The sequence below is a fragment of the Rosa rugosa genome, chromosome 3 (assembly GCF_958449725.1).
Source record: "Rosa rugosa chromosome 3, drRosRugo1.1, whole genome shotgun sequence".
Classification (NCBI taxonomy): Eukaryota; Viridiplantae; Streptophyta; class Magnoliopsida; order Rosales; family Rosaceae; genus Rosa; species Rosa rugosa.
The window spans coordinates 2,354,113-2,380,716 of NC_084822.1; the positions used below are offsets into that span (position 1 = coordinate 2,354,113).

Below are 26,604 nucleotides of genomic sequence, written 5' to 3' on the forward strand. Positions count from 1 at the left end.
GGTTGTTGGGCCATCTGGGTGAGAGAAGCCAAGTCTACCTCAGGCTCTGTGGCCCCAAAAGTCTCTCGGAAGAGCTTTTCCATTGCAGGCCAATCTGCCACAGTTCCTGGTCGCAGTTTGGAGAACCACCTGAAGGCAGCCCCTGATAGAGAAGTACCAAAGATCCTGCACTTGAGGATGTCATCATTCTGGTACTGGCCGCATTGTACCATGAACCTGGCCAGATGAGTTGCCGCATTCTCGGTATCCTCCCCTGAAAAGGTGGCAAATATGATGTTTTTATAACCCCTGGGGAAAGGCGCGAGCATTATGTGCGGTGGGAAAGGTCCCTCATAGACCCCCTCCATCTGGGCCCTAGGGTTAGCCTGTCGAATCATCTCTTCTACCTCATCTCGTCTCACATATTCTAGACCCGGAGGAGGAGGAGGTGGTATGGCCGCTGCATGGCGAACAGGCTTCACAGGTATTGCTTGGTTTACAGTCGCTGTCCCTTCTCCTATCTGCACAACGCGGGTTGTAGCTGGTTGTCGAAGAGTCACTGCTGGCATAGGCATCTCTTTTGCCAAAGCTGTTATCTTGATCGGGTTACCAGCCTGGTCAATCCCATAATAGCTTCCTGGCAGCTCTTGGTATACATTCTCTGCCCCATCGCTGTCGTACTGAATGAACACAGCGGGGTCGGACGAAGTGTCAGCATTTTTCGATGCCTGCTGCTTCTGTCTGGCGGTCTGTCCACCTGACGGTGTGGTTTTTTCCTTGCTGCCGCCAATAACCAGAGCTCGCTCCTTATCTCTCACTTGCGTGGTAGCAGCGGTTTCGGCAGGTGTAGCGGCAGGCGTAGCTGTACTGCTGCTACCCTTTTCCCGCTGATTTGGCGGCACATATTTACCTGAACCAGATGGTTGGCCCAGGGAACCAAGGATAGCGTTAGGATCTCCTAACGTCTTATTCAACACTTCTTTGGCTTGGTTCAACTCAGCTCTTTGCATGGCCACTTCGGTTGCGAGAGTTGCTCCATCTTTGCGAAGACCTGCCATATCTGGTGCTGTTTGCTTGGTATGATTCGCAAGAGCATCAATGATCTTTTTCTGCTGCTGACTCTGGGCATCTGCGATGCTTATAGCTTGAGCTTTTAATGTACTCTCAGTTTGCGACATCAGTTGCTTGGTTTCCATAGCTTGTTGGGAAATACGCTGGTTTATTTCGCGTAATATTCTATCTGTTTTCGCGTTCTCCCTTTTCAGATCAGCAGCCATCTTCTTACGATGGTTTTCAATGTTTTCTGAGATGATCGCGCATGCAACCTCGACGGTCGCTCCCTCTGGAATAGGCTTCTCAACGAAATCCTCTGATTCCTCACTCTCCACCGTATTGGAGACAGGGGTAGCGACAGGCTCACTGGCCTGATTAGTGATGACAGTTTGACCCTCAGTAGCGGTCGAGTGACTCTCTCCCTGTTCAGTTGACATATCGGAGAATTGAGGATGAAGGGAGAATCTTTGAATCACTTGTTCTTCTGACAGACCACGACAATCCACGCGAGGATGCGGTTTGTAACTGGAGGTCTTGTGTTTTGAGCAGTTAGCGTAACCCTTTTTGTAAGGGTTTTCGCTTGACTTCCCAATGGCTAACGTTCACGAAGAGACACTTAGTAAGTCCCACTGGGCGTGCCAAAATGTTTGGCTCCAAAACTAGTTGGCTTGCAAACTGTCTCTTTTGAGCGAGTGATTGCGCAGGCGTGCCAGCACCGCGGGGTGCAGTCGTTGGGGTAGTCCCTTGACCTGACTTCTTCTTCAAGCGTTGTGGACAAGGAGAGCACCAACCTCGTCACAGGGTTCTTCTCTAGCCTTTCGGAAAATGACTTTTGCCTTACGGATAAGGACTTTGGTTGTGATCTCTTGCGTTCACCGAATCGATACTTAGTATTGTAGACTAAGCAGAGCAATCACTGGGAAGTTTGGAGAAAGCACGGGTTTCGCTAAAGCGTGACTTTAGCTTCGCTGGGTTGCGAGGGCGTTACCCTTGCTTCACTGGCAATAACGGTGGCGGTTGCACTCGCAGTTGGCTCGCTGGGAGACTGGGACTGGAAGTACGGTCACCGGGTTGGTCTGGTGATGCTGACAGTCGGCTCTTGGAGAGACTAGGACTGGCGCACGGTCACCGGGTTTCAACAAGGTTGAAGGTTTGCTCCGGGGAGGCTTTGTAATCGCTAGGATTGATTGATATGAGAGAGAGGTCTTAATTCGTCCTTGAAACCCGGTATATATACCTAGGGTTTCTGACTGCTCCTTGTTGTAGAAGGATTATTGATTGAAGTTTCCTAATCGATCTCTGCTACTTACCTCCAATAAGGTTTCGTTTTCCTCATGGATTCTGGAATGGGCGAAGCTGTAACCCAAACCATAGCAGGCTTATTTTTAGGCCGCAGGTATCGGCCCGCTGTGCTAGATCCACTAAAGGATACTGCCAAAATTACTTTTGGGCTCAAACAGGAGCTTTTGAAAACAATGATCGATTTCTCTCTTTTCTTCAATGTTGCTGCTGCTGTGCTCTGATAATGACATAAACAGAACTAGAAGAAAGCTTTAGAACTGGACCGACAACCTTTTCCCCCTCTATGTATCCAAAAATCTCTTGCCCACCAAAACAAATGAAGGCCGACAATTTTATAGCGGAACTGTGGGAGCAATAACATTATTAATGTTTTACTTCTTTTAATTGGTAGTTCATACCTACTCGTGCTGGATCCCAATTTTAAATGTAGGGAGAGACATACAGACGAAAACGAGAGGAAAAAGAAGAACCCCTCAATGGTCGATTTGTTACATAAATCATTATCATATTGTAAACAAGGCGTCCAGTTACATTGAAGCGGCTAATTCAGTTTATGATCAGAAAATCAATACAGAGTTTATTTGAAAAGGACATAATCGCCCGTGACCCCTCGTCCCCTCATACAAGAAAAAAAAAAAAAAAAGGAAAAGTGAAATGTGTTTTAGAATGAGAGAATTTGAGAGAGATTGATGAGAGAATTGTGTGTTCCACTATTGATACTAGAAGCCCTATATATAGGGATTACAAAGTACATATTCTAGTGATACAAGGAAAACTATTCTGAATAGAATTAGGAATTCTAGAACCTTCTCTCCTATTACAATCATAGAACTAATTAATCCTAGTTTGATAAGGCACACAAATGTTAATATTCTTCAACACTCCCCTTTGTGCCGCTCAAACTTGGTGGTGACACTTCATCTGTTGCCTCGTTAAAAACCTTACTCGAGTGAAAAACCCTGTGAGAAAAAAACAAGCTCGAGGAGGAGAAAAAGAGTACAACACGTCATTCACTCTTCGAGATCGAACATGTAGACATCATACCTCCCCTTGATGTCAATATCTCCCCCCGATTGCTACAATCATGGGAGTTCGGATAACTTTCTCAATCCGATGCTCTTCACATGTTTCTCGAAGGTGGATTTAGGTAACGACTTAATGAATAAGTCCGCTACATTATCCTCTGATCATATTTGATTCACTTCAATCTTTAGAAGTGATTGTTGTTGCTGATGATAAAAGAACTTAGGCGATATATGCTTGGTGTTGTCGCCCTTGATGAAACCTAACTTCATTTGTTCAATACAAGCTGCATTATCCTCAGAAATGCATGTAGGTTTATCCGTGGTAGACTTCAAACCACAAGTTCCTCGAATATGTCTAATTACAGACCTTAGCCATATGCATTCACGCACGGCCTCATGTAGAGCAATAATATCTGCATGATTCGAGGAAGTAGTGACAAATGTCTGCTTTGTAGACCTCCAAGATATCGTGGTGCTTCCCATGGTAAAGACATAACCTATTTGGGAGCGACATTTGTGAGGGTCAGAAAGATACCCTGCATCAGCAAAACCCATCAAAACATCACCATCATTTTGAAGGAGGGGAGGAGGGTGACGTCGGCCACTCTTGGTGGTGCCGGCGTCGGCCATCTCACCAGTCACGGCGGTGGGGACGGCGACATTATGCCTAATGGGGTCCGATCCCATTCTTCCGTCATTCCTTTTCTCTCTATAGGGATAAAACAAGCCCATATCTATAGTACCTTTTAAGTATCGAAAGATTGTCTTTACTCCAATTCAATGGCAACGCGTTGGCGCATGGCTACTTCTAGCCAACAAGTCCATAACAAATGAGGTATCCGGTCTTGTATTGTGTTAAGGACAATAATGCGCCTATTGCACTTAGGTAAGACAATTCTGCCAATTAACACGTCTTCGTCATCATCCCTGGGACAAAACGTATCCCTTTTAGGGTCAAGACTCCTGACGGCCATGGGAGTGCATCTTGACTTTATCAAAATGCCAAAGCATTCATTGACATGGTATACAAGTTCTAAATCTAGACAAAACCATGTTCTCCCAAGGTCCTTCATCTCAAACTCGGATTTCAGGTGTTAAGCGGTTTCCTTTAACTCTCAAGGGTTCCAATTATGTTTATCAACATAAACCGCAACAATTGCAAATCCGGAACTTGACATGGAAACGCGCGGGCATAGTTCATCATATCACTTCCCAATCAAGTAGTCACTTTAGTGAGCGTTTCAACCTCATTGCAAACGCGCTCCGTGGTCTAGAGCCACTTGATTTGGGTAAATGAAGTCTACAAGAACCTTCATTATATTCTATATCTAGATCCCCATAAACATATGTAGTGACCACATTCGTAAGCTGCATGTTCAGTTATTTGGAAACTACCAAACTGACAAGGTAGTGGAGTGTAATGACATCCATTACGAGAGAATATGTCTTCTCGTAGTCAATTCCATGGCGTTTTTGTGAGAAACCTTGCGCCGTAAGGCGAGATTACCATATCTTTTTCTCATCACGCTATCTAACGAAGACCTATTAATGTCAACATGTTTTATGTTAGGAGGTGTTGGCATATCAGGCCCGAAATCCTTCCTCTTCATTAGTGAATCCAATTCAACCTAGATCGCATCTTTCCATTTAGGCCAATTTTCTCTACGTTGGCATTCTTCAACAGAGTAAGGTCCGATGTCATTGATCTCAATAATCCCACGTCCTCATGTACACTAGTGTAGTTTGTAGAGATCTCTATATTCTCAGGAATTGGTTCTAACATTGAGGCGTCCCCCAACGATGTCTCTTGGACATAACCACAATCCAGAATATTCTCATGAGACGGATTTTGAATATCAATGATCAATAGATCAAGTTGTGCCAAACTCGCTCTCTTCCTAGGGCGAGAATCCATCGAACCTATGAGTCTCCTACGCTTTCTAGCGGAACCCATGGCTTATGACGCCATTATGCCACCTTTTGGCGTCACAATACCACCATCCATGGTGATGGTGCCGTGCCCATCTCCTCTGGGTGGCGCCATGTTCTCTTGTGGGGACATCAATCCTTACAGACATGTTTGCAGCAGGTATATGTAATCTCGTCACTTTTAGGGGATCAAGATGAGACATAGTGGGGATAGACCACGACAATTCTTGTCATTCCTATTGAACGTTGACGTTCTAATATTCTCCTAACGACGGGAAGACGGTCTCATCAAAGTGACAATCCACAAATCTAGCTGTAAAGAGATCGCCTGTCAAGGGTTCTACATAGCGGACTTATAGTTGGAGATTTATATCCAACACAAATATGCATTCGTTGCAATGACCCATTTTGATGCGCTGTGGCGGCGCGATTGGCACATAAACTGCACACTCAAATATGCATAAGTACGAGTTATTAGACTCGCACCCAGTCACTAGCTGTAACGCAAATAAAGGTTGAGTGGCTATGGGTCATAGACGAATTTGCATAGCTGCATGCGATATTGCATAACCCCAAGCGGAAATATTGGTGCGCATTACTAATGTCCGAGCTACCATTGTAGTCGTTTAATGGTGGCTTTTCCGCTAGACCATTGGGGTGTGTATATGGGAATATGATGCCTAATATCAATCCCCAATGATATGCAATAGTCATCGAAAATTTTCGATGTAAACTCTCTAGCATTATCAAGTCGAATGGACTGAATGGGATGATCCGGGTAGTGAACCCGTAGCCAAATGATCTGGGCTATGAGTTTATCATAAGCAGCATGACGAGTGGAAGATAGTGCGACACATGACCAGCGTGCCCGCACATCAACCAACACCATAAAATATCTAAGCAGTCCGCAAGTTGGTTGAATCGATCCACAGGATCCCTTGGATTCTATGTAAGAATGGAATTATTTCCTTAGTATCCTTTGCATAGAATGGTGTCAATCCTAAAGAACAGGGTTTACAGAACAAAAGATGGGCTTTAGAAGCAACCAATGAGGATTTTGGTTGAGCCATGAAGTCATAATTGACTTTAGAAGTAGAAAGAGGAGGTGAGTTAGGGTTCTTTGGTGTCAAAGCCAAGTGATGGCCGCAAGGGGTAGGCGGCGCCAGCCATTGGTGGCCGGTTTAGCATGGTGGCGGCGCCGTGAGGCGCAGGGGCGTGCCATGCTTCTCCTCGAATCAATTTTTGATTCTTACTTCTATTCGTTCTGAAGAATGGATGTCCGTGTGAAGTCTTTAGTATTACGGATCATATCATGACCTGAGTGTCCCAAACGGTCATGTCAAAGCCTATATGTGTCGGTATCCCAAAGGTCATCTCTTGTGATGTCATTGGACATAATTACTCGAATAGTTGTTACATATAACCTACTAGAGTGACACATAAGTTTCTCTAAGACTCGTATATGTCCGTAGTCATTAGAGGTGATGCAAAAGAACTCTTGTCCATTCTCACAATGTGTTTCCACATGAAAACCATTGGCTCTTATATCTTTGAAATAATAAAGTTTGAAGGGCTAAATACAAATTACTACCCTGTGGTTTAGGTCCAAAATCAATTCAGTCCCTGAACTTCTAATTTCATCAAAAACACCCCTGCACTTTCAATTTTGATCTAATAGGTCCAATTTGTTAGTTTTCCGACAATTGAGTTATTTAACTTGTTAATGTGGATCATATATGACCTATATTTTATGATGTGGTGTCAAGGTGGTCTGCATTGTCAATTTAGGAGTGAGTCCTACTATTAAAAATAAATAGTTTTTCAACAAATAATCCAACTATTTGAAAGAATATTAACGAATTGGACCTATTAGATCAAAATTGAAAGTGCAGGGGTGTTTTTGATGAAATTAGAAGTCCAGGGACTGAATTGATTTTGTACCTATACCACAGGGTACTAACTAGTATTTAGCCCAAGTTTGAATTAAAGAATCGACACTTTATTAATAATAATAGCCAATGATTATATCAAAGTTTCTGGACCAAAATCTAATCCAAAATAAAAATCAAATTTAGACAAATTGTAATTATTCAATTCTTTCGGTAACTCCAATTAAACATGACCAGAAAAGTAAGAAGAGATGTCGGTGGAGCAAAGCTCACTTAAGTACCACTAATCTCAACTAGTTTCCTAGACATCATACTTAATTGGGTGAGCCTAGTGAGAAAGAGTTAAGACAATTGTCATTTATTGATTTAAGGCATAATTGCCATCAATAATTCTTGGAAAATAAAAGACTATACGAAAAATCTGCGGCATTTTATCTTCATTGCCAGATTTAAAGTCTTTCATAACTCGATGTCTTAATCACCATTGATCAGATACTCCATATATAAAACATAATGTAGAGGATGCTCTCTTGAATGAGGCGTATTAACGCAATATACATGGTCCCTAGGACCATTGGCTTTGGAATAGTGTTACCATGGCCAAAAGTGGCGCCATAGTATCCAACCCCTATACCCTCAAAGTCATGACTCCTTTGGTCATGTATTCGCCAACTTTGGCGAGTACCTTCTCGAGCAAGTTGATCATATGGATCATATTGTCCATGGCGACTTCTTCTAGCCATTGAACGGTGCTCATGGTAGCCATCTTGAGGCCTACCAAATTCTATATTCACAAATTCGTGGTTGTGCCTTTCAACACAAACCATAGCTCCAATTAGCTGATGGAGATTTGTGATCCGTCCTTCGTTGATTAAGATTTGATAGAATTCAGAGAATCTTAATTCAGTACGGGGAAGGTAGTTAGGGTTTTCTCAATCAATTGTGTTTCCGAACAATATTCCATAACTATTTCAAAGTTAGAGAAGCAGAGATTATTCCATCGTGCTTCTAAGTTTGGAAGATCGTGAATGTTAACTAAAACGTTCACTAAGCGCTACCCAAAGGTTTCTAGCGCTATCCTCATTCATGTACTCAAACTAGAGTGTCATCTCTATGTGGCGCTTCATCAGGGTAAGTGCCCTGGAATTATCTATCTCAGTTTGAGAGTCTTGAGCGGTTCCTTTAGAACAAGGCTCTTAGATTATAGACAATAAATCAAGGGCAATTAGGTGGAGCTCAACATTATGAGCCCACATGAAATATCTCATGCCCGTAGAATTCAATGGAGTAAAATCGAGCTCATCCAAGTTTGACATCCTGAAAAAAGAGTCACAAGAAAAATGAGAAACAAGAACGGATTAGTTTCGGAGTCAATGCTTCCACGAAAACTAATATTAAGATTTCCGAGCCTTAATGCTACCAAGAAATCGATTTCCAAGAAATTGGATTAGACCGAAACAATAATGTTTGTATGGTCAAAATCGATGCTTACAGACCCTCTTAGTCTGAAGTCTACAAACGCTCTTAGTTCGTATAAATTGATGCTTATGGATGCTCTTAGTCCGAAGTCTACGAACGCTCTTAGTTCGTATAGCGTGAATCCCCACGATTCAGCTTTTATAGAATCGAACCCACGTTACAGAAAGGTGGGATGTAGAAGAAGTGAGGTTGCAAGTCCCCGAAGAAAAGAATATAAAATTAAAGTGCGGAAAGCAGGAACTTTAATGAAAATACTTACTTGGATTTCTTTTCTTATTCTTTTTCTTAGTCTTGATCTTGAACTTGAAGATGATGTAGGAGGAGGAGGACTTGCGGCGATGGAAGTAGTGCGCACGGCCAAGGATGGTGCGTACAGGTTCCTAGGGTTTGGTGTTGCGCAGCAGGATGCTTTGCAGAAAAATTTTGGCTTCTGATTTCAGGGTTAGGGCTCGTGCTGATAACGTGTTTTAGAATGAGAGAATTTGAGAGAGATTGATGAGAGAATTGTGTATTCCACTATTGATAATAGGAGCCCTATATATAGGGATTACAAAGTACATATTCCAATGATACAAGGAAAACTATTTCGAATAGGACTAGAAACTCTAGAACCTTCTCTCCTATTACAATCATAGAACTAATCCTAGTTTGATAAGGCACACCAATGTTAATATTCTTCAACAAAATGAAAAGACAAAAAAAGAAAGAAGAAGATAACATAAGGTTCCTGCAAAATTATCCCAGAGTAATTCAACTGCTTAGATTACACATTAACCAACGTAATAATATTGCTTAATGGTATACAGTATACACCGTCTGCACAACAGTGAGAGACAGAAGGATACTTGCTGCAATCACAGAAATAACTTTCCATGGATTAGATAAATAATCACGCTTCAATTTCTCTACCGTTGAAAACTCACGCATTATTGTATTCAGCCACTTGTCCTTTGCGTAATATTCGTTCACTTTGGCGCAGATTCCATGGTAGTGAAACTTTTTGAGCGAGGTGCCCTCATGAAGCTTGTTGAAAAACTGGAAAGAATCATCACTGCCCCGCCAATTAGCTATTATTCTCTTCTCTGAGAGGAAATCCATGTCCTTGCTAGAAGCGATGAGTTGATCCATGAAGACAACATAGGATGTCACCATATGCGAATGACCAGGGTAGCATTGCTCAAAGGCAATGAGATTGCGGAATAATGATTCTGTAGACTCTCCGATTGCTATCTGTGGAATTATGAAAACCTTGTCTCTGAAAGTTATGTTCATTATACTATAGTCCATGTTGGAGAACTGAACACCTGCTTGTGCAAGAGTTGTCGCACAAGGCATTAGTTGTTTATCCGGGAGGCAGGAAGAAAACTGATCATCATCATAGTCTTTGAATTCGTAAATAAGTGAAGTTCTTATCAGATCAAGTATGTGCAGAATTTTACGCTGATCCATTTCACACTGAAAACGATAGATCTGTGGATGGCGAAGCACTGGTAGTGAGGAGAAGACAGAGAGTACGAGACTTTTGAGGGAAAACTTAACAGGGTACTTGTCCGCAACCAGAATGCTATATAAGCACTTAATAACAAACCAAGGTAATTGATTCTCAAGCAGCAAAAGATCATGGCAAAGATATTGAAACGGACAGTTTAAGTTGAATACCAGATCATGTGAAATACCCAATTCATGATCACTCTCATCAGTAATAGTACTAGCATACTCAGAATTGTGCTTCATGCTGTATATGGGATCATTCCTGTCATGCATATTATAGTAAGCCTTTCTGAACAGCTGAACTAGGAAGCAACCGTCCATTATCATCATTTCTACGAAGTCATTCTGGTTGATGTGATCAAGCGGTTCTGCATAAGAATCACGTGCCCGTTTCTCAACCTTAAGAATGGCTTCGATCAACATTTTCAAACTGATGTTCCTGCCCGAGTTGAGAATGCGATGTAAATACCAGCGTTTCACATTTTCCATGTGTTGAAATTGTTTACTGCTTCGATCATGCAAGGGTCCGATTGCAATAACATCAGGTTGATATACCTTTCGGTTCTGTCTCCGAAGCACCTGGGGAACTCTGAAGATGCAGCTTGTACGAGACATTGGTGAATCCCCGTTTAGTTTTGCTATAATGCTGATTTCCAATTCTTGAACAACAATATCTTTGTCTTTATCAATGGAAGTCCAATCATGATCCAGACTAGTTTCACCTATATTACTTGATTTACTTCCCATGACTATGATTCCAGTACTCTAATTAATTTTTCCAAAATGGCTGCAACAAGTTGCAATGGCATGAATAAAATTAGTTAACTGAAAGCACAAGTGAATTCAATTATTTTTCAACCGTCTTCGGTTTTTGATTTATAGGATTCCGAATTTAAAATCTGAATACAATGGGATCAGACTATATTAGATGACCCAAACAATAATCTAAACCAATTTATACTACCAACCAATGCAGTCTTCTTTGCCGATGTACAAGAAACAATTCACAGACACGTTGAAACAACATACAACCAACAATGGCAGTGTATATATATTTAACAAATAAGAAAAAAGGAATTAACATAATATTGTATCTGGCTTAGCACAAAAAAGGGGAAATAATTTTACCTTCGAGAATGGAAACAGAGAGACTGGGAGAGATTGTAATGACTTCAAACTCGAACTGAAACTGAGAAGTAGATGTACAGAGACAATTGTTGAAAGATACAAATGGGGGAAGAAATAATTGAGATCTGCAATCATAGAGTGAAGTTTTACTATTCGATTCGGATTCTCTCCTTGGCTCCCTTTGGCCTTGTTTCTTTTTGGCTTTTAATTCTGGCCACTAACTACATATCATAGAGTGAAATTTTTCCATCCTACCGTCACACCAAATGGATATGTGACGTTCCAATGAAAAACTTCCATGTGGATTTTGTTGCCAACTCAAATCCACGTTGAACACCAATTTCTCTGAATACCCCTCTCTCTTCCCTAGTTCCCTCTTCTTCTCCCTTCCCTTCAATCTTTCTCCAAACACCATAAAATTTTCTTTCATCCCCGCTGGTACCTCTCTGCGAAACCACCAAACTGAAACTCATGAAGCATTAAATTTAAAAAAGACGAAATCAAGAAGAAACCCACCGTAAACCCATAAATCAATTAGAAGTGAATCTACTCTGTCAATCAACCCTTCATAAGAAAAATGAACCAGTGAGAAATTTTGATATCCATTAACATATTCTTCACCAACGGAAAAAAAAAAGAAAAAAAAAACCAAACATATTCAAGGAAGTCAAGATTACGCATGGAAGATGACATTAATTAGGTGGGTGGATCAATTGAAACGCTGTTTCTGCAAACTTCTGAGCTTTAGTTGGATAAAATACCCAGGTCTACAAACCCAGATGAAAGCATAATTCCAACAAAACATTGAGTGTTTCTAAATATAATAATTCAACTATTTCTAATTAATCTTCTGGAGCACAGTTTCCCATTTTAATTGAAATGATTTTCTAGAAACAAAATCAGATTCATGAGGTTTTTGACATAAGCTCATGGATATAGACCAAATCAGGAAGAATAGTTCTTCAAAAACAAATTTAAAAAGGTCTTTTATCCCATAAGACATTCAAATTCGATCCGTGATTATGTTCAAGGTTCTGGTTTCTCCCTAAGGAACTGTAGAGGGGTTGGAGAAGAAAAAGAATGGAAAGAGAACCCTGGGCAGAGAGAAGAGAAAGGATATTCTAGACAAATTGGTTTTCAACACTAATCTGAGTCGGCGACAATATCCACATGGAAAATTTTTATTGGCCCGTCACACAATCTATTTGGTGTGACGGTAGGATAGAAAAATTTCTCTTTGACTACAGATCAATTTCCCAAATGAACTCAAATCACCATTCCTCTATTTATTTCTTCAAATACAGAACACAGATAACCAAAAGCGTCTATAGTTCTAACTGCTGGAGAGAGAGGTTTCGTTTTTTGTTTTCTTGTTGGATAGAAGGCGTTAGTATATACGCTCTTGTTAACCTGAAAAATCTGACTTGTACATTTAATATTCAGAAGTTGCTGATGTGGTTACTCATGAGCTCTTAGATATGTAATTAATGGTCAGGATTAAAAGTCAAGGAAAAACAAGGCTCAAAGGAAGCCAAGGAGAGGATCCGGATCCTTTACTATTATTGGCCTGAAGTTTACCTAGTCCTCACTGCTATAATTTTCAATTCTTGGATGTAGTAGGACTAGATAGACTTTATGACTAGTTTAGACAATTTTCAACTACTTTTCTTCGTAAACCAAGGTCCCTAGCTAGATTTATGTGTTGTCTTTGTCTAGAAAATGATTTACGTCTTGTGACTAGTTTTTGTAGCTAAATCATTTGGGGAAAATCTTATTAGAAGTTCACTTTGTATTCACAATAGAATATTGTTAAGTGAACCACTTTTTTGAGTACCACTTGCATCCCACATGGTAAGATGCATGTGGTATTCCACAATAACAAGATTAATAAGACTAGTATTCCACAATAGCAAGACTAGTATTGGCAAAATAATTTGTGGCCGAAGCAATCCCCCCCCCCCCCCCCCAATCGGAAATTCCCAATTCCACCATTGTTCAAAAAGAAGAGAATAAACCACGCCAGTGTCGTTATTTCATTCAATAGTATATGACAACAACACTATATTCAACAACAGTGACACTAGCATTCGCAATATAAGTCCTTGCCATTGCAAATCCACACGCCAATCGAAAATTTTCGGGTTATATCTACCGTTGGAAACTCTAGCCGGGAATGTCACTACTACAAAAACTACATCACACAACACCCATCAGACAAGAGATTAAAATTTTACCGTCGTCTGATAACGTGAACTCCATTGTACAACGGTATTAATAAAGTTCTGTTGTGGGAATGCTACCAAATTGATGACTTTTTCTTCAGAGTTCTATCACACAACACAATTAGGCATGTTCTGTTGTCTAAATGACACAAAATTTACCAGCAGATATCCCGCTCAAAATTCCCTCCCAAGACAAGTTCACCAATTTAATCACACAACATAATTATGTTTCATCTGTTGTAAGAATTCTGCATGCTACAACGGTGTAGTTGTTTCTGTTGTGTGACTAGAACGGGGCGCCAAATTCTGCGCCAAATTTTGAGTGGGCGGCAATGTTGTAAAAAATTGACACCTTCTACTAGGTATACCGAGTGTGTGATATAAAAAATGACACAACAGATTGTGGGGATTCTGTTGTGTGAAGGCTCAAATCTATTTGAATTACTTCCCCCAAACCTAGCTAGGCAGCCAAATTTCCCTCCCTACTTTGACATTGTATATATACTCTCCTACAACAGTTGTTTAATTATCTGTTGTATGATGAACTTAACTCTTCTATGACAAATTTATTGAAGTATTCAAGTCTTAGTGTCTTACCAAACCTAGAAAAGTCTTAGCTATCTGTCGAGAGAAAGAAAAAAAAAGAACCCAGAAACCTTCTTTCCCTCTCGATCACTATCAGAACTCTAAATCACTATCAAAACTTTCTAGCCCGAGTCAAAACACTCTCAATCACTCTCAATCGCTCTCAAAACCTAGATATCGGGTTCTAGCTCTCAAAACACTCTCAATCACTCTTACCAAATCGCCGTCGAAAATCTCGAGAAAATAATCCACACCCTCACCGCCGACGGCCTCTCGGTCCTCCTCAACTGCCTCTACGATGCCTTCGCCGACCCCAAACCCGCCGTCGAGAAAGAGTCTTTGAGTCCACGTCGATTTCACATCCATCCATCTCACCAAAGGCTCAAGAACGCCGACTCCGGCGTGGGAGACGGTGTCGCGACGCCATTGGGTTAGTTTACTGTGTTTATTGAATTCGATCCCTCTATCAATTCTTTAATCTGAAAATTTTGTTTACTGGGTTTGTTGATTATAGGGAAATCTCAAAGCTTTACATACAGAAGAGAGATTGGATTGTAGGAGCTGACGATTGACAAGTCTAGGCGACTGAATTTCTGTTTGTTTGAGTGTTTGATTTCTGGTATGATTTCTTTTCAGCCCATTCTTTTCTTCTTGAGTGTTTGATTAAGTGTCTCAGCGAGTTTTGTCACTCTGGGCGATTTTTTGGGTTTTGGAGTTGGTTTTAACTTTATTTGTTTATTTTTGGGGGTTTTCCCGATCTTCGTTTTTGTGGTTTCTTCTTTAGAGTTTTAGAAATCAGAGTCTAGTTGGAGGATGAGAAAGTAGGAACCATTTTGGTAGAAATCAACGAACCCCCTTCATTTGTGGTTTTTTTTTCCTTTACTTAATTAAAGTATTGGTTTAGTTTTATCCATGATTGAGGAAATATTGGATTCATGATTATTCAAGTTTAAAATAAACTGCACTAGTTACTTGCCAAAGTCTCTTGGACTCAATACCTCAGGTTTGGTTGTTAATTCCCTTTTGAGTTTGAATACTTCATTTGCCTGTGCCCTTCTACTGATGTTTGATTACTCTTAATTTGCCTGTGCCCTTTTGAGTTTGAATAGATCTATTTGTTTTTAAACTTAATTTGTCAGATTACTCTTGATAATGTTTAGCTCAGATAATTGCTATTGATTTGGAATTGCTATTGTCTGTATATACATGTTAGTGGTGACGACTGAATGTGTGAACTTGAGAAAGTGAGAGAGAGTTGGTTATGATTTAGAAATTGCATCCAAGAGCCTCACCGGTGAAGACTGAATGTGTTTATATATTTTGATTGAAATTTGAACTTTAATAGTATGATTGAGATAATTGGTTTACTTTGCAGCGAAAGGGTGGGCAAAATTCGAGAGAGAAACCAAAGACGGAGTCCTAGTGGAAGCGGTGGGGAAACTCAAGCATTAGTTATACCCATTCGATCAATTGTGGAAGGTAAAATCCAGTTCTAGTACAAGGTCAAAAGGGAATGTGGAAGCCTAAATCTTATATTGTTTGCTGGTGCAGATTTTGATCTTTACTTGTTTGGTTTGATAACAAATGTTCTACGGTGAAGAAAAAGTGTGGGATTCAGGCCATCAAATAATGATTAATTGCACATATGTAGGAAATTTCATTATTCAACTACCATTACAAAAGATGGATTGAACAAATATAACGTATTAACTAAAGTTTGAAAAAGTTTTTTTTTTTGGTTCCCTTTATTGAATTTCAGATTATATTGCATGACATGTTTCTAGTTTCTTTGTGATCTGTGATTTGCTGCCGTGGATTGGACTATTGCAGCTCAAGAAAGCAACCACAATCTCCTAAAAGCTGAGCTGAGAGGTACACACCAAGATTGAAATGGGGGGGAAAGGAATTGTATTAAAGATTTCATCTTTAGTAATTTTACTAATATCCCATCAACTAAACTGAGTTTCAGGTTCTTATTCGTCTTGAATTAGTCTTTAATTCATTTCTATGTATGTTGCTTGTTTTGAATTAGTCATTTTTTTGACTTCTGGTGCTGCTAGTAGCGCTAATTGATGGTAGTGTACTCAGTGTTCATCTTTATTTGATTTGTTTCTTTGGTTGCTACTTGACAATTTGAATTTTGAGTCTTTTGGCTGTTCTCTTCATTTACATGCGAGGACTTGAAAAAAGTGAATGTGAGAGAAGTGGATTAATAATTGATAGGTATTAATAGAGTATGCCTTCTAGTGCAGTTGATATGTTTAATAACCTTTCTGAATTCAGATCTGGTATGGTTTTCTTGTATGGCAGTTATGGGAATGAATAACCAAATCATTATGAGGGAGCTCTCACATGTAGGGTAAGCTCTCATTATATGCATGTGGTTTACGTTTTATTAGTACTAATGAAGCTCTGTTGCTTAGGCATTAGACTGGCTATGTAAAATGAACTAAAAACATATAGAAGTGTACTGCAACAATTGATGAGGTTGCTGTTGGCGTATTAATTTCTTAGTGGCATATCTTGATCATTTACTATTTTCAACAACAATTTACTATAATTTTTTTCTTTTCTTTTTCCTTGTCTGCATGGTAAAGGAGAAATCTGTCCAGTTTATTATGAGTGTGGAGGATAGCACATATTTCTTATGAGTGTGTTACAAGCCAACTTGCACATCTCTAAGCTAATCCTTAAGTTTGTCTGGGTATTTGCCAAATGAACCTGCTTATCATAATCCATGTCATTTTTCCTTTCAAATAGCAAGCATTATCTTTACTAGTTTTGTTTGTCTTAAATTATGATCTGTGTGCCAGTTGATGTGATTTGTTACTCATTTCCTTTCAAATAGCAAGCTTGCAAGATCCGAATTGCTGAAAGAGTAACTGCACTGGAAGAACTGCTTCCACAATCTGTAGAGGTAATAATTTGCCTATGCCAGATTATGCATGCAGTTGCTCATTGAAGAGGGGTTTTTAATGACTTGTCGATGGTTTGTTTTCTTTTATTATGTCCTACTGATGCCTTCAATCTAAATATTTTGAATTAGTAACTAAGTTACTGACATGGGCAGCTGAGTCTGCATATAAACATAATTAGAGTTTGGTATCTAATCCCTGACAGAATATGCTTATTACACACCTCTTAGCACGCTACCTGTCGTTTCCCATGTGAATTTTAATTGTGGTACAGTTGAAGTTTGTTTACATGATTAAGAACGTGTATAAATGTCTCGACTCACATTATCATGTAACTAAGGCTATTATGTTTTCTGTGCTGTAGGAAACACCTGCTATAGTCAAGTCCTACTATGACAAAAGAATAATTGGATGCCCTGGTGTTGAAGGAGGTAAACTCCTCCAGCTGCATCTTTTTCTTCCCTGTTGAACTTACATCATTCCGCATTTGCAGCTAACTATAATTTTTGGATATATATGTCTGCTGAGGATGAGCACGATGCTATGTGGTTTTGGCTGGACAAAGGCAAGTCACATGAACGCCCTATCTATGTTATCGTTTGAGTATCTCTTTTATTTTTTATTTTATATTATGGGGGTTAGTTATTGCTGGCAATGCTTCTATCATAATGCTATCTATGTGTGTGTGTGTCTCTGTTTGGGTACTTCTCATATTGGTCTCATATTTTTAACAGTGCGTAAGGGGTTCTGTTGTTCTCTTGGACAGTGATGGTGCAGCTGCATTAGTGCTAGCGAGTGGGAAGAAGGCACTTGAATGCAATAGTGCCAGCATGTGTATTTTTTGGAATAATGATATTGTATCAGCTTTTGCTATCTTTCATTGTAATTAGCTAGGATGCAGCAGCCATCAAGCTAGCTAGAATGTCTTCTTTTTGGTTTTATGGTATGGATGGATACATGAATGCTACCTCTTTTGGTACATTAGATGGTTGAATTAGAGTATTTCAATGCCTAAATCTTATATTGTGCATTATTTTTGTGCAAATATTTCAGGTAAAGAACCAAAAATAATCAAATAACAATCAATTATATTACGTAGTATGAATACGCATATATCGTATCACACAACAAATCAATTTTAATCACACAATGGTACCTGTAAAATTTTGTCGTCTCATTAGTACTCACACAACATAACAAATAGATATTAGTTGCCTAATTCTAAATCACACAACGGTCCCTATAAAATTTTGTTGTCTCATTAGTACTCACACAACAGGTTCCATATTTTTCTGTTGTATGATAAGTTAACCAACAACATTATAGTATTACTTTCGTTGTCTGAGTGTCATTTTTCTGTTGTGTGAGAAGTTAACCAACAACAGTCCCTACTTACTTTTGTTGTCTGACCACATCGACAGAATGCGCCGTATCCAATTTATGGCATTGGCATGCGCAGAATTGGTGCAACGGTTTTAAGCAATGCGTTGTGTCTATGATATTCACACAGCGGTGTTTCACCGTTGTGTGAGTGTGCTCATCACACAACATCGAGATAGACGACAGACATGGTCCACATCACACAACAGATTTCCACCGTTGTGTGATGCAGTTTTTGTAGTACTGTGTTGCATGGAATTTACCCCAAGACAATGAAACTGAAATTGAAAATTCCCGGTACCATGGACGATTGGAAACTCCCGCAAGAGATGTTAATTGCATGCATTGCATATCTCCTCAAGAGGCTTAAAATATTATAAAAAATTTAATTGATGTGGTAATGTTAATTAAAAGTTCAACATGCTAAATCTAAGCTAGTTGAGCAGTCAAAATGTGGTAGAGGTTGATCACGTAAGTAAAGTAACAGAGATGAGCGGAAGAGGGTTGCGTCTCAGGTTTATGTTCATAAGCAATCCGGCCATAGACAAGGCTATAGTTGTTGCTCCTACACCTTCTAGAATGGATCGATATGGGTAGGACCCTTCTTTTGTTAAAGAAATCATCGGTCACCGTTGATCATATGACCATTCAAATGGGCATGGATCAAGTTCCTAGTATAGAGGAGAATGCATTTATTGTTACTATCGAGCAACAACTTGAAGAGAGTGTATTAGTTCTCAAGAGAATGTCTTGCTATATTAGCTAATGAGTCTTGTGAGCCTGTCTTAGAAGACCATAATCATCTAGCCACTGAACCAATAATAGCTCTGAAGAATGAGTGTGAGGTTATGGAGAATGTTTTAAATGTAAATAATAGTGTTATTGTAACAGAGCATGATTCTGAGCCCATTAACACTTTGGTTGCTGATGATATGTATAATTTGCTTCTGTAGAATCTCAGGCTCAAACCAAATTTTGTTGGGGTGCTTTGAAAAATGAAGAACTCTTTGGGCATCGTTGCTCTATTGAATCAGATTTCAATTTTGATAGTTCTTGGCTTAATGAAGATATGAATAACTTCGACGATTAGAGTCTTCTTCAGACTCTCTCAAAAGTTTATCACAAAAGATTGAAGACGGCATAAGTTCAAACGAGTTCAAGGTATCCTATATTTATTTATGGATTAAATTCAGTTTACCCCCCTGAACTTTAGGCCTAAAATCAGACTGGTCCTTAAACTTTTTTTTTAATCAGACTAGTCCTTGTACTCTCAAACAACATCACCCAAGTCCAAAATTTGAATTCGGGTCCAAAAATAACGTCAGCTGCTGAGTTGGAGCCGACAAGGGGGCTCACACTTCAGATTTTTAAACCCTGAAGGAGGGCAGAATGGACATTTCCTATTTAATATAATTTTTATTTTTATTTTTTGTCTATATTCTCTCTCTCTCTCCCCTTTCTCTCTCTCCACTGCGCAGTCCTCATGGATGAGGCTCTCTCTCCCCTTTCTCTCTCTTCACTGCGCAGTCCTCATGGAGGAGGCTGCAAAGTCTCCGATCCGATCCCAAGTCCTCATCGCCTTCTCTCTCTCCTCCTCCTACTCTGCTCTCCGCCAATCCTCCCCGATCCACGCGCCGCACCTCTCTACACTTCGACGCCCTCCCTCCTCCTCCTCCTCCTCCTCCTCCGACCATGTCAACACCCCTAAATATGTTGCGCAACACAAGAAATCAAAGAAATGGAAGCACAAGGAGAAGAGCAAGTGGAGTAGAGCTGAAGTCGATTTCTCGCCGGTGTCGCCAGATGGAGGTGAGTTTGAGGTTGGTGATGATGGAGGTGAGTTTGAGGTTGGTGATGATGTGTATGTGAAGAGGAGAGAAGATGCGAGCTCCGACGAGGAAGTGGTTCAGGTGGAGGAATGTAGTTTGAAATTTACTTTTAGTTTGATCTAGAAATTTTGGATCTTGAAATTGCAGATCCAGAGTTGCTTGAATTTGTTGATTTGGGAGGGAGTTCGGGAGTAGATTACTTCGCGGCGGAGCAAAGATTGGCGACGGTGAGGGCGGTGGTGAGGGGTGGGGTCGTTTGTTAAGCTGGTTAAAACTGTGGAGGCGAAAGTTTTGGTTGGGATGAGTTTTGGGGACATGGATACGTGTATGTCGAAAATGGCGGAGCTATGTGAGGACCTACTGGGTCCTGTGCCCCAGTCAAATTTTGGTTTCTAACTATATATGTGGTTCTGCTATATATCACAGCCACTAAACTATTAATTGTTATTTGTTAGTGAATTTTGTCCTATGCACCTACCTAAAGAACTAGTTATCTTTATTGTTTCTTCTTTTTTCCTGCTAAGTAAAATATTTTGCGTGTTAGCTAACTAGAGTTCCATTGTATGCATGTATTTGTATAATTGCGGGGAGTTCTTATTTCCATAAAAGTGGTTAAGAGTGTTGATGAACTAAAATAGAATGATGAAACTATTTTATTTAATAATATAAGTTTAATGGAAATAAAAATTTAAGCGCCCCACCTATACTAAATTTCTGGCTCCGCCTCTGTATATCGAGATTGAGAGGGAGTGAGAGTGTTGGAGAATGGAGAGCTGGTCTGGTTTGGGTGATGAGATGAGAGTGGTGAACATTGTTTCGAATACGAATTCGGATGCAAATGTAGGGATGAGGAGAATGGGAATTGAGTGAGAGAGTGAGGGAGAAGATGGGCTGGTTGGGCTTCTGGTGAAACGAGTCTTTGGAGGGAGGGAGGGAGGGAGCGAGAGAGAGAGAGAGAGAGAGAGAGAGAGAGAGAGAGAGAGAGAGAGAGAGAGAGAGAGAGAGAGAGAGAGAGAGAGAGAGAGAGAGAGAGAGAGAGAGAGAGAGAGAGAGAGAAGATGGGCTGGTTGGGCTTCTGGTGAAACGAGTCTTTGGAGAGAGAGAGAGAGAGAGAAATAAAAATTAGAAATTATATTAAATACACTACTAAAAAGAATTCCAATTGCTTCGGTTTTTTACTTCGGCATCCATTTCCGTCGCAATTGATCACCAATTGCAATGGCAAATTGTCCGTAGCGAATGACTTTTATTATTAGCAATGGTAACTCTTTACCGTAGTAAGATTTGTTATTAATCGCTACGCATTTTCGTGTTGCCGTCGCAAATATAAACATATCTTTTATTTTTTTTTAACCACCTGACTCTCACTCCTCTCTTCCTCACTTTTCCACCACTCCTTTCCCTTTGTTGATCACAGACCCATGCCCAAACTCGACTCCACTGCGCCGCCACCAAGCCCAAGGAGGCCAAGCTCTAGGGCGACCGCTTCGAGGAGGGCCTCACCGACGCCGTTGTGTGCTTCACTGATACATTCGAGCGCTTCACCAACGCCGACAAGCACTTCACCGAGTCCATTTCCTTCGACAAATCCCTTTACAAGCATGATATCATGGGAAGCAAGGCCCACGCCTCAGTGCTCCCCAAACAGGTCATTTACTTTCTTCATTTTTCAATTCTCTCAATTTCTCAATTTCTAGGGTTTGATTTGGTTACTATTAGGGATTCATCACTGTTTTGGGTTTAGGGTTTAGGGCCCAGGCCGCCTAGGCGCTGGGTCTCCGCCGCGATTAATGTCGAATCGGTGGAGCTGGGCTGTTGGGGTTTCGGCGGCCACCTAGGCGTCCTAAACGGGCGACTGGGCACCTGTGCGTTTGGGCGGATTGGCCTGGGCGGTTCTGCCATCAGATTTGGTTTTGATTTGGATTCTTTTCGGCAACGACGGAGGTCCGATCCTCAACTGCGATAGAACTTTCTTGTGTTTCTGAGTTTTGGTGAGGTGGGTCGATCTGATTTTGGGGTGTGGATTGGTGAGATTAATCAGTTTTGCTGATTGGATTCGGTGGAACAAAAAGTTATCTGGGTTGGATCTGAAATAGTATACCTGACCTGACTGACCTGAGTCTCTCTATTTCTCTCTTCTCCTCAGAGTCCTTGTGCCGTAGATGGATACTCCCTCTTCTTCGATCGATAAGGTAGGCAGTTACAGAATATGTTGATAACTTGATACCAATCATATCTGTTAGGTGTTTTTTAAATAATGATGGACTTGGCGTTAAGATCCATGAAATTTCAACTAAAATTGTTTTCTTGCAGTTCATGTCCAGGGAGGAATCTGGGAAATGGTTTGGAGGGAAGGTCCTTGTATTAGCAAATTGTTTTTGCAATTGCCGTTTTTGTTACAAGTGGGCTTATTAATGGAGTCAAAACTGGTCTTCGTCTGCCTTTTGTTTTTTTGATGACTGGTCTTCGTCTGCTTGATTCTTATCAATGCAATTGGGTTTTCCATTGTATAAGCTTTTTTGCTATTCTATATTTTTATTATTGATTTGAGACCATGGATTGGCCTTGGTTGCTGTGAAATTGATCTAAAATTGGAGAGAGGCAGTGATCTCATCTTGGGTAAAAAGAGGCAGTGATCTTTTTACTTGGAAAACTTCATGATCAGGTCTTTTAGTACTCGAGTCATGATAAATAAGCTATCGATATGTTTTCTCAGTAGACATGCACGACAGGAAAAATTGGCTAATAATTAAGTCATCCTTAGTAGAGATGAACAGGTGAGGCTAGCTTTTAAATTGGAGGGTGCAGTTTGGTTCTTCACTTAGAGATGCTGGAGGGAATAATGAGGGATATTGAGGTTAGCAATTAGTAGTGAAGATAGTAAAGATAGCGATGAGGGATTGGAAACTATGATATGAAGGTTCCGGTGCATAAAAACATTTTAAATTTGTCACATTCACTTAGCAATTGCTTTTGGGCCTAATAGTACTTCATGATCGAGGTACTGTACTGTTAGGGAGAATCATCTCACGTATATACCATTGTCCATTGATATTTTTTATTGCGCACTATGAACCATTAGTGGCCTTATTGCATGCAGACTTCAATACATTGATACTTTTATACAATGCAAACAGGTAACAACTGTATTAATACTTATAGTGTAGTAGTGTACAAAGAACAAAGCATCGGTACTTTGTATACAAAGCATCTGCATTTTTTAGTACCAAAAGCTTTGGCTTGATGTACTTTGCTATACCTCTTTATTCAGACTCTGCTACCATGTACGAGTGATGTCCTTAATTATATATATTGCTTGATCGATGACATTACATCTATAGCTAGCTTCATATGTCAATAAATAGTTTATTTGAGTGAAAAGTATTAGGTGTCCATGGAACCTTATTGAACAGAGAAAAAGGAACACCTTGCTCATTTGTGAAGATGAAAAACCGAAACACTTTGATACTTTGAATATGCCATTTTCTTCAAGGCTAGACCTATATATATAATCATCCAGTAATGCTCCCAAGTCATACTTTGTTGGCATGAATCAGTTAATTAGGCAGGTGTTTACTTATTGAGAGATGTTGAGGTTCGCAATTAGCAAAAGTATAGTGAATTAACTTTGTGTATGTCTTATCTTCTTCATAATAAAGACAAAGTGTCTCTCTTTCTAGTTTTGCATTCGTAACTTAAATATTACACCAGCCATGCATTTTGCTATTACTTACTTTTAGTTGAATTCATGGATGCCAAGCCATTGCTTTTAAAGAATGAGCACATACTAGTCACACAAATACATGGTGTGCAAAGTGTTGGATTAATTAATTTATGTCAACTAGAGAACTAACTATAAAATGGACAATGTTTTGGAAGTAGTCAGCACACTTTCAGCAAAATGTCTACAGAGTAACTCGCTGGATTTTGATATTTGGAGCAATGATTGAAGATTGAGTTTCTTTTATGGGGTTTCAGTTAGTTTTTGGTTCATGACAGATACCAAAGACTGAACTGTGTCTTTGTTAAGAAGTTTTGGTGTGGAGTACATTTGGTTGACTGTTATCTGATTTTTTTTTTCTTCTGTTTTTGCAGGTTGCCGGATTTTGTGTTGGGACTTGGTATATTCGTTTCTTCTTTTGCTTAAGATTACATATGGAAAACATACACAGTATTTTGCATCTTATATTAGTATATTACTCTTAGTCCAGGCTTTAAGCTTGTCACTTTGATCATCAACTTTGAATATTTTCCCTTCTTGCTCATCATTTTCAGGGTTCAACCTTTGCATAATGAACAAATTATCTGACCCCAGTTGATGCTATATATGTGCGTGCTGGACTATATTGTCTGATGCAGTTAGGTGAGCGATCAAACTTAAGTCGTATGTTTATGTATGTAATGCACACTGCTTTGCACTAAACAATACCCAAATTTGTCTTTTGATAGTGCAATTAGTTATCTAGCACTAACTGCAGAACACTCTGTACAATAGAAAAAAGAATTTCCTTTCTTTTAGAGTATGACTTTTAGAGTCAATAAGGTGGGGGGTTTTGCTTTCTCCATTAGGCTATTCCTTCTTTGTTCTTACTCCTTAATTTGATTTTAACATAAGTAGATATGTATCTTTTTTTAGCACTTGCCTTTTCTCATTAAAATGTCATGTACTGAATTTGACATGTATCTCACAACTTCTCGTGTTCTCGTCTTGTATACATGCTCTCGACATCATTTATAAATCAAACTGTAGTTATCTTCCTTTTGTTTTGTTAGCATTCCTTGATGCAAGTAGATTTCATGCTCTCGAGTTGTGACTAGATTATTGACTAGAGTCGATTGTCATTTTTAGGAGGAGATTGGGCAGATGCAGACAACGATTCAACTACCTTTTGTAACTTTTAGTATGCTAAAGAACAGCTTGAGTAATTCGTGGTTTGTTCGATTCAACATAGTATAAATATGTTATGTGATTTGGTGTAGTTTATGAATACCTGGAATGTTTATGAGTGGCATTTTATATTTTTATGACATTTTGTATTGCACAATTTCATTAGTTTTATTGTAAGTTTACAATGTTAATATATCTTATTAATAACTTTTGCATGTTCATAATTCACACCATTTTTTTTTTAAATGAAATATTCTTTTGCGACGGCAAAGTATCCGTCGCAACCAATTCACCCCATTTTTTTTAAAAAATGAAATATCTTTTTGCGACGGCAAAGTACCCGTCGCAAATAGTTTAGCCATTGCGACGGCAACAGTTTTCCGTCGCAAAATACTTTTTGCAACGGAAATTTACCGTCGCAAATGGATTTTGTGACGCCACCTATTGCAACGCCAACATTTCCGTCGCAAAAGGCTCAATTGTCGCGAAAAGTTTTTTCCGTCGCAAAAGCCCAATTTGCCGTCGCAAAATAGGCGTCGCAAAAGCAATTCTTTTTAGTAGTGATAGGAAATGTCCATTCTGCCCTCCTTCAGGGTTTAAAAATCTGAAGTGTGGGCCCCCTTGTCAGCTCCAACTCAGCAGCTGACGTCATTTTTGGACCCGAATTCAAATTTTGGACTTGGGTGATGTTGTTTTAGAGTACAAGGACTAATCTGATTAAAAAAAAAGTTTAAGGACCAGTCTGATTTTAGGCCTAAAGTTCAGGGGGTAAACTGAATTTAATCCTTTTTTTATTTATTTTTTGAATAGGATTGATTTCATTAGTAATCAAGTCATGAAAACAAGCCAGAGTCTAACAGAACTTAAATAAGAAATACTGGGACAAACCGGATAACCTATCTAAGCCACAACTAAACTCATTAAAATCTAAAGGGACGCTTGTTGAATAGCAAGCCTAAATTAAACAAGAATAGTCTCGCTCTCTAAGGAAAATATATTCATCTAGTCTAATTTGTCAATCACGCAATTGTGGTACAAATATAAACTAGAAACGTCTTAGAAAAGCTTATAGAAATTACCCCTACTTCAAAAGGCTTGAGTCCAGAATATCTAATAACCTAGAGAAGTTAAGAAAGCACTAGTCCCTCCCCCTTAGGGTTGGAACCAGCACTATCCTCAGCCTCCTCAGTAGCCAACAACCTCGACAACAGGTTGCTAATCGGGCTCTTCTTGAAGGTCTGTAGTATATTGCCCCTCTCTCCAAAATTGAACCCCCCCCATAAACATGCCCAATCAATGTCGGCCCACAGAGTGCCCCAAAGCCAGCCACATCCAGCCCATCAGCTCTATTCAGCCCGGTTAAGTCAGCAGTCAACCCTAGTTCAAAACTAGGGTTTTCCGCCGAGTTTTCCAAAAACTCTTTCCCGCAGTTGCACATCGGATCCGACCTAGCCACCGCCAGCGCAAAAGCGAGCCACCTCGGCCCTCCTACCACCTCCAGAAAGCGCCG

The 26,604-nt window shown here is 39.8% G+C and overlaps 1 protein-coding gene and 2 long non-coding RNA genes across 9 annotated transcripts; 2 read left to right on the plus strand and 1 right to left on the minus strand.

The window, feature by feature from the left end:
- Nucleotides 1-9,152: 9,152 nt before the first annotated feature.
- Nucleotides 9,153-11,455, minus strand: LOC133740478 (UPF0481 protein At3g47200-like). Its single transcript, XM_062168429.1, has 2 exons — nt 11,276-11,455; nt 9,153-10,934 (listed from the first exon to the last, which is right to left on the minus strand). The coding sequence occupies exon 2, from the start codon at nt 10,892-10,894 to the stop codon at nt 9,449-9,451; it is 1,446 nt and encodes a 481-aa protein (XP_062024413.1). The 5' UTR covers nt 10,895-10,934; nt 11,276-11,455; the 3' UTR covers nt 9,153-9,448.
- A 2,638-nt stretch (nt 11,456-14,093) lies between these two features.
- LOC133739460 (uncharacterized) lies at nt 14,094-17,560 on the plus strand. 5 transcript variants are annotated; one of them, XR_009860640.1, is made up of 7 exons: nt 14,094-14,512; nt 14,597-14,701; nt 15,458-15,561; nt 15,867-16,051; nt 16,393-16,441; nt 16,931-16,999; nt 17,362-17,560. It is a non-coding gene; the product is annotated as an uncharacterized LOC133739460 (long non-coding RNA). The 5 variants fall into 5 exon arrangements; XR_009860639.1 differs by having other exon boundaries at nt 15,867-15,954; XR_009860641.1 differs by having other exon boundaries at nt 15,913-16,051.
- A 3,983-nt stretch (nt 17,561-21,543) lies between these two features.
- LOC133739363 (uncharacterized) lies at nt 21,544-25,289 on the plus strand. 3 transcript variants are annotated; one of them, XR_009860590.1, is made up of 5 exons: nt 21,544-21,854; nt 21,951-22,398; nt 22,520-24,327; nt 24,482-24,569; nt 25,056-25,289. It is a non-coding gene; the product is annotated as an uncharacterized LOC133739363 (long non-coding RNA). The 3 variants fall into 3 exon arrangements; XR_009860591.1 differs by having other exon boundaries at nt 21,926-22,398; nt 22,520-24,569; XR_009860589.1 differs by having other exon boundaries at nt 22,520-24,569.
- The last annotated feature ends 1,315 nt before the right edge of the window (nt 25,290-26,604 follow it).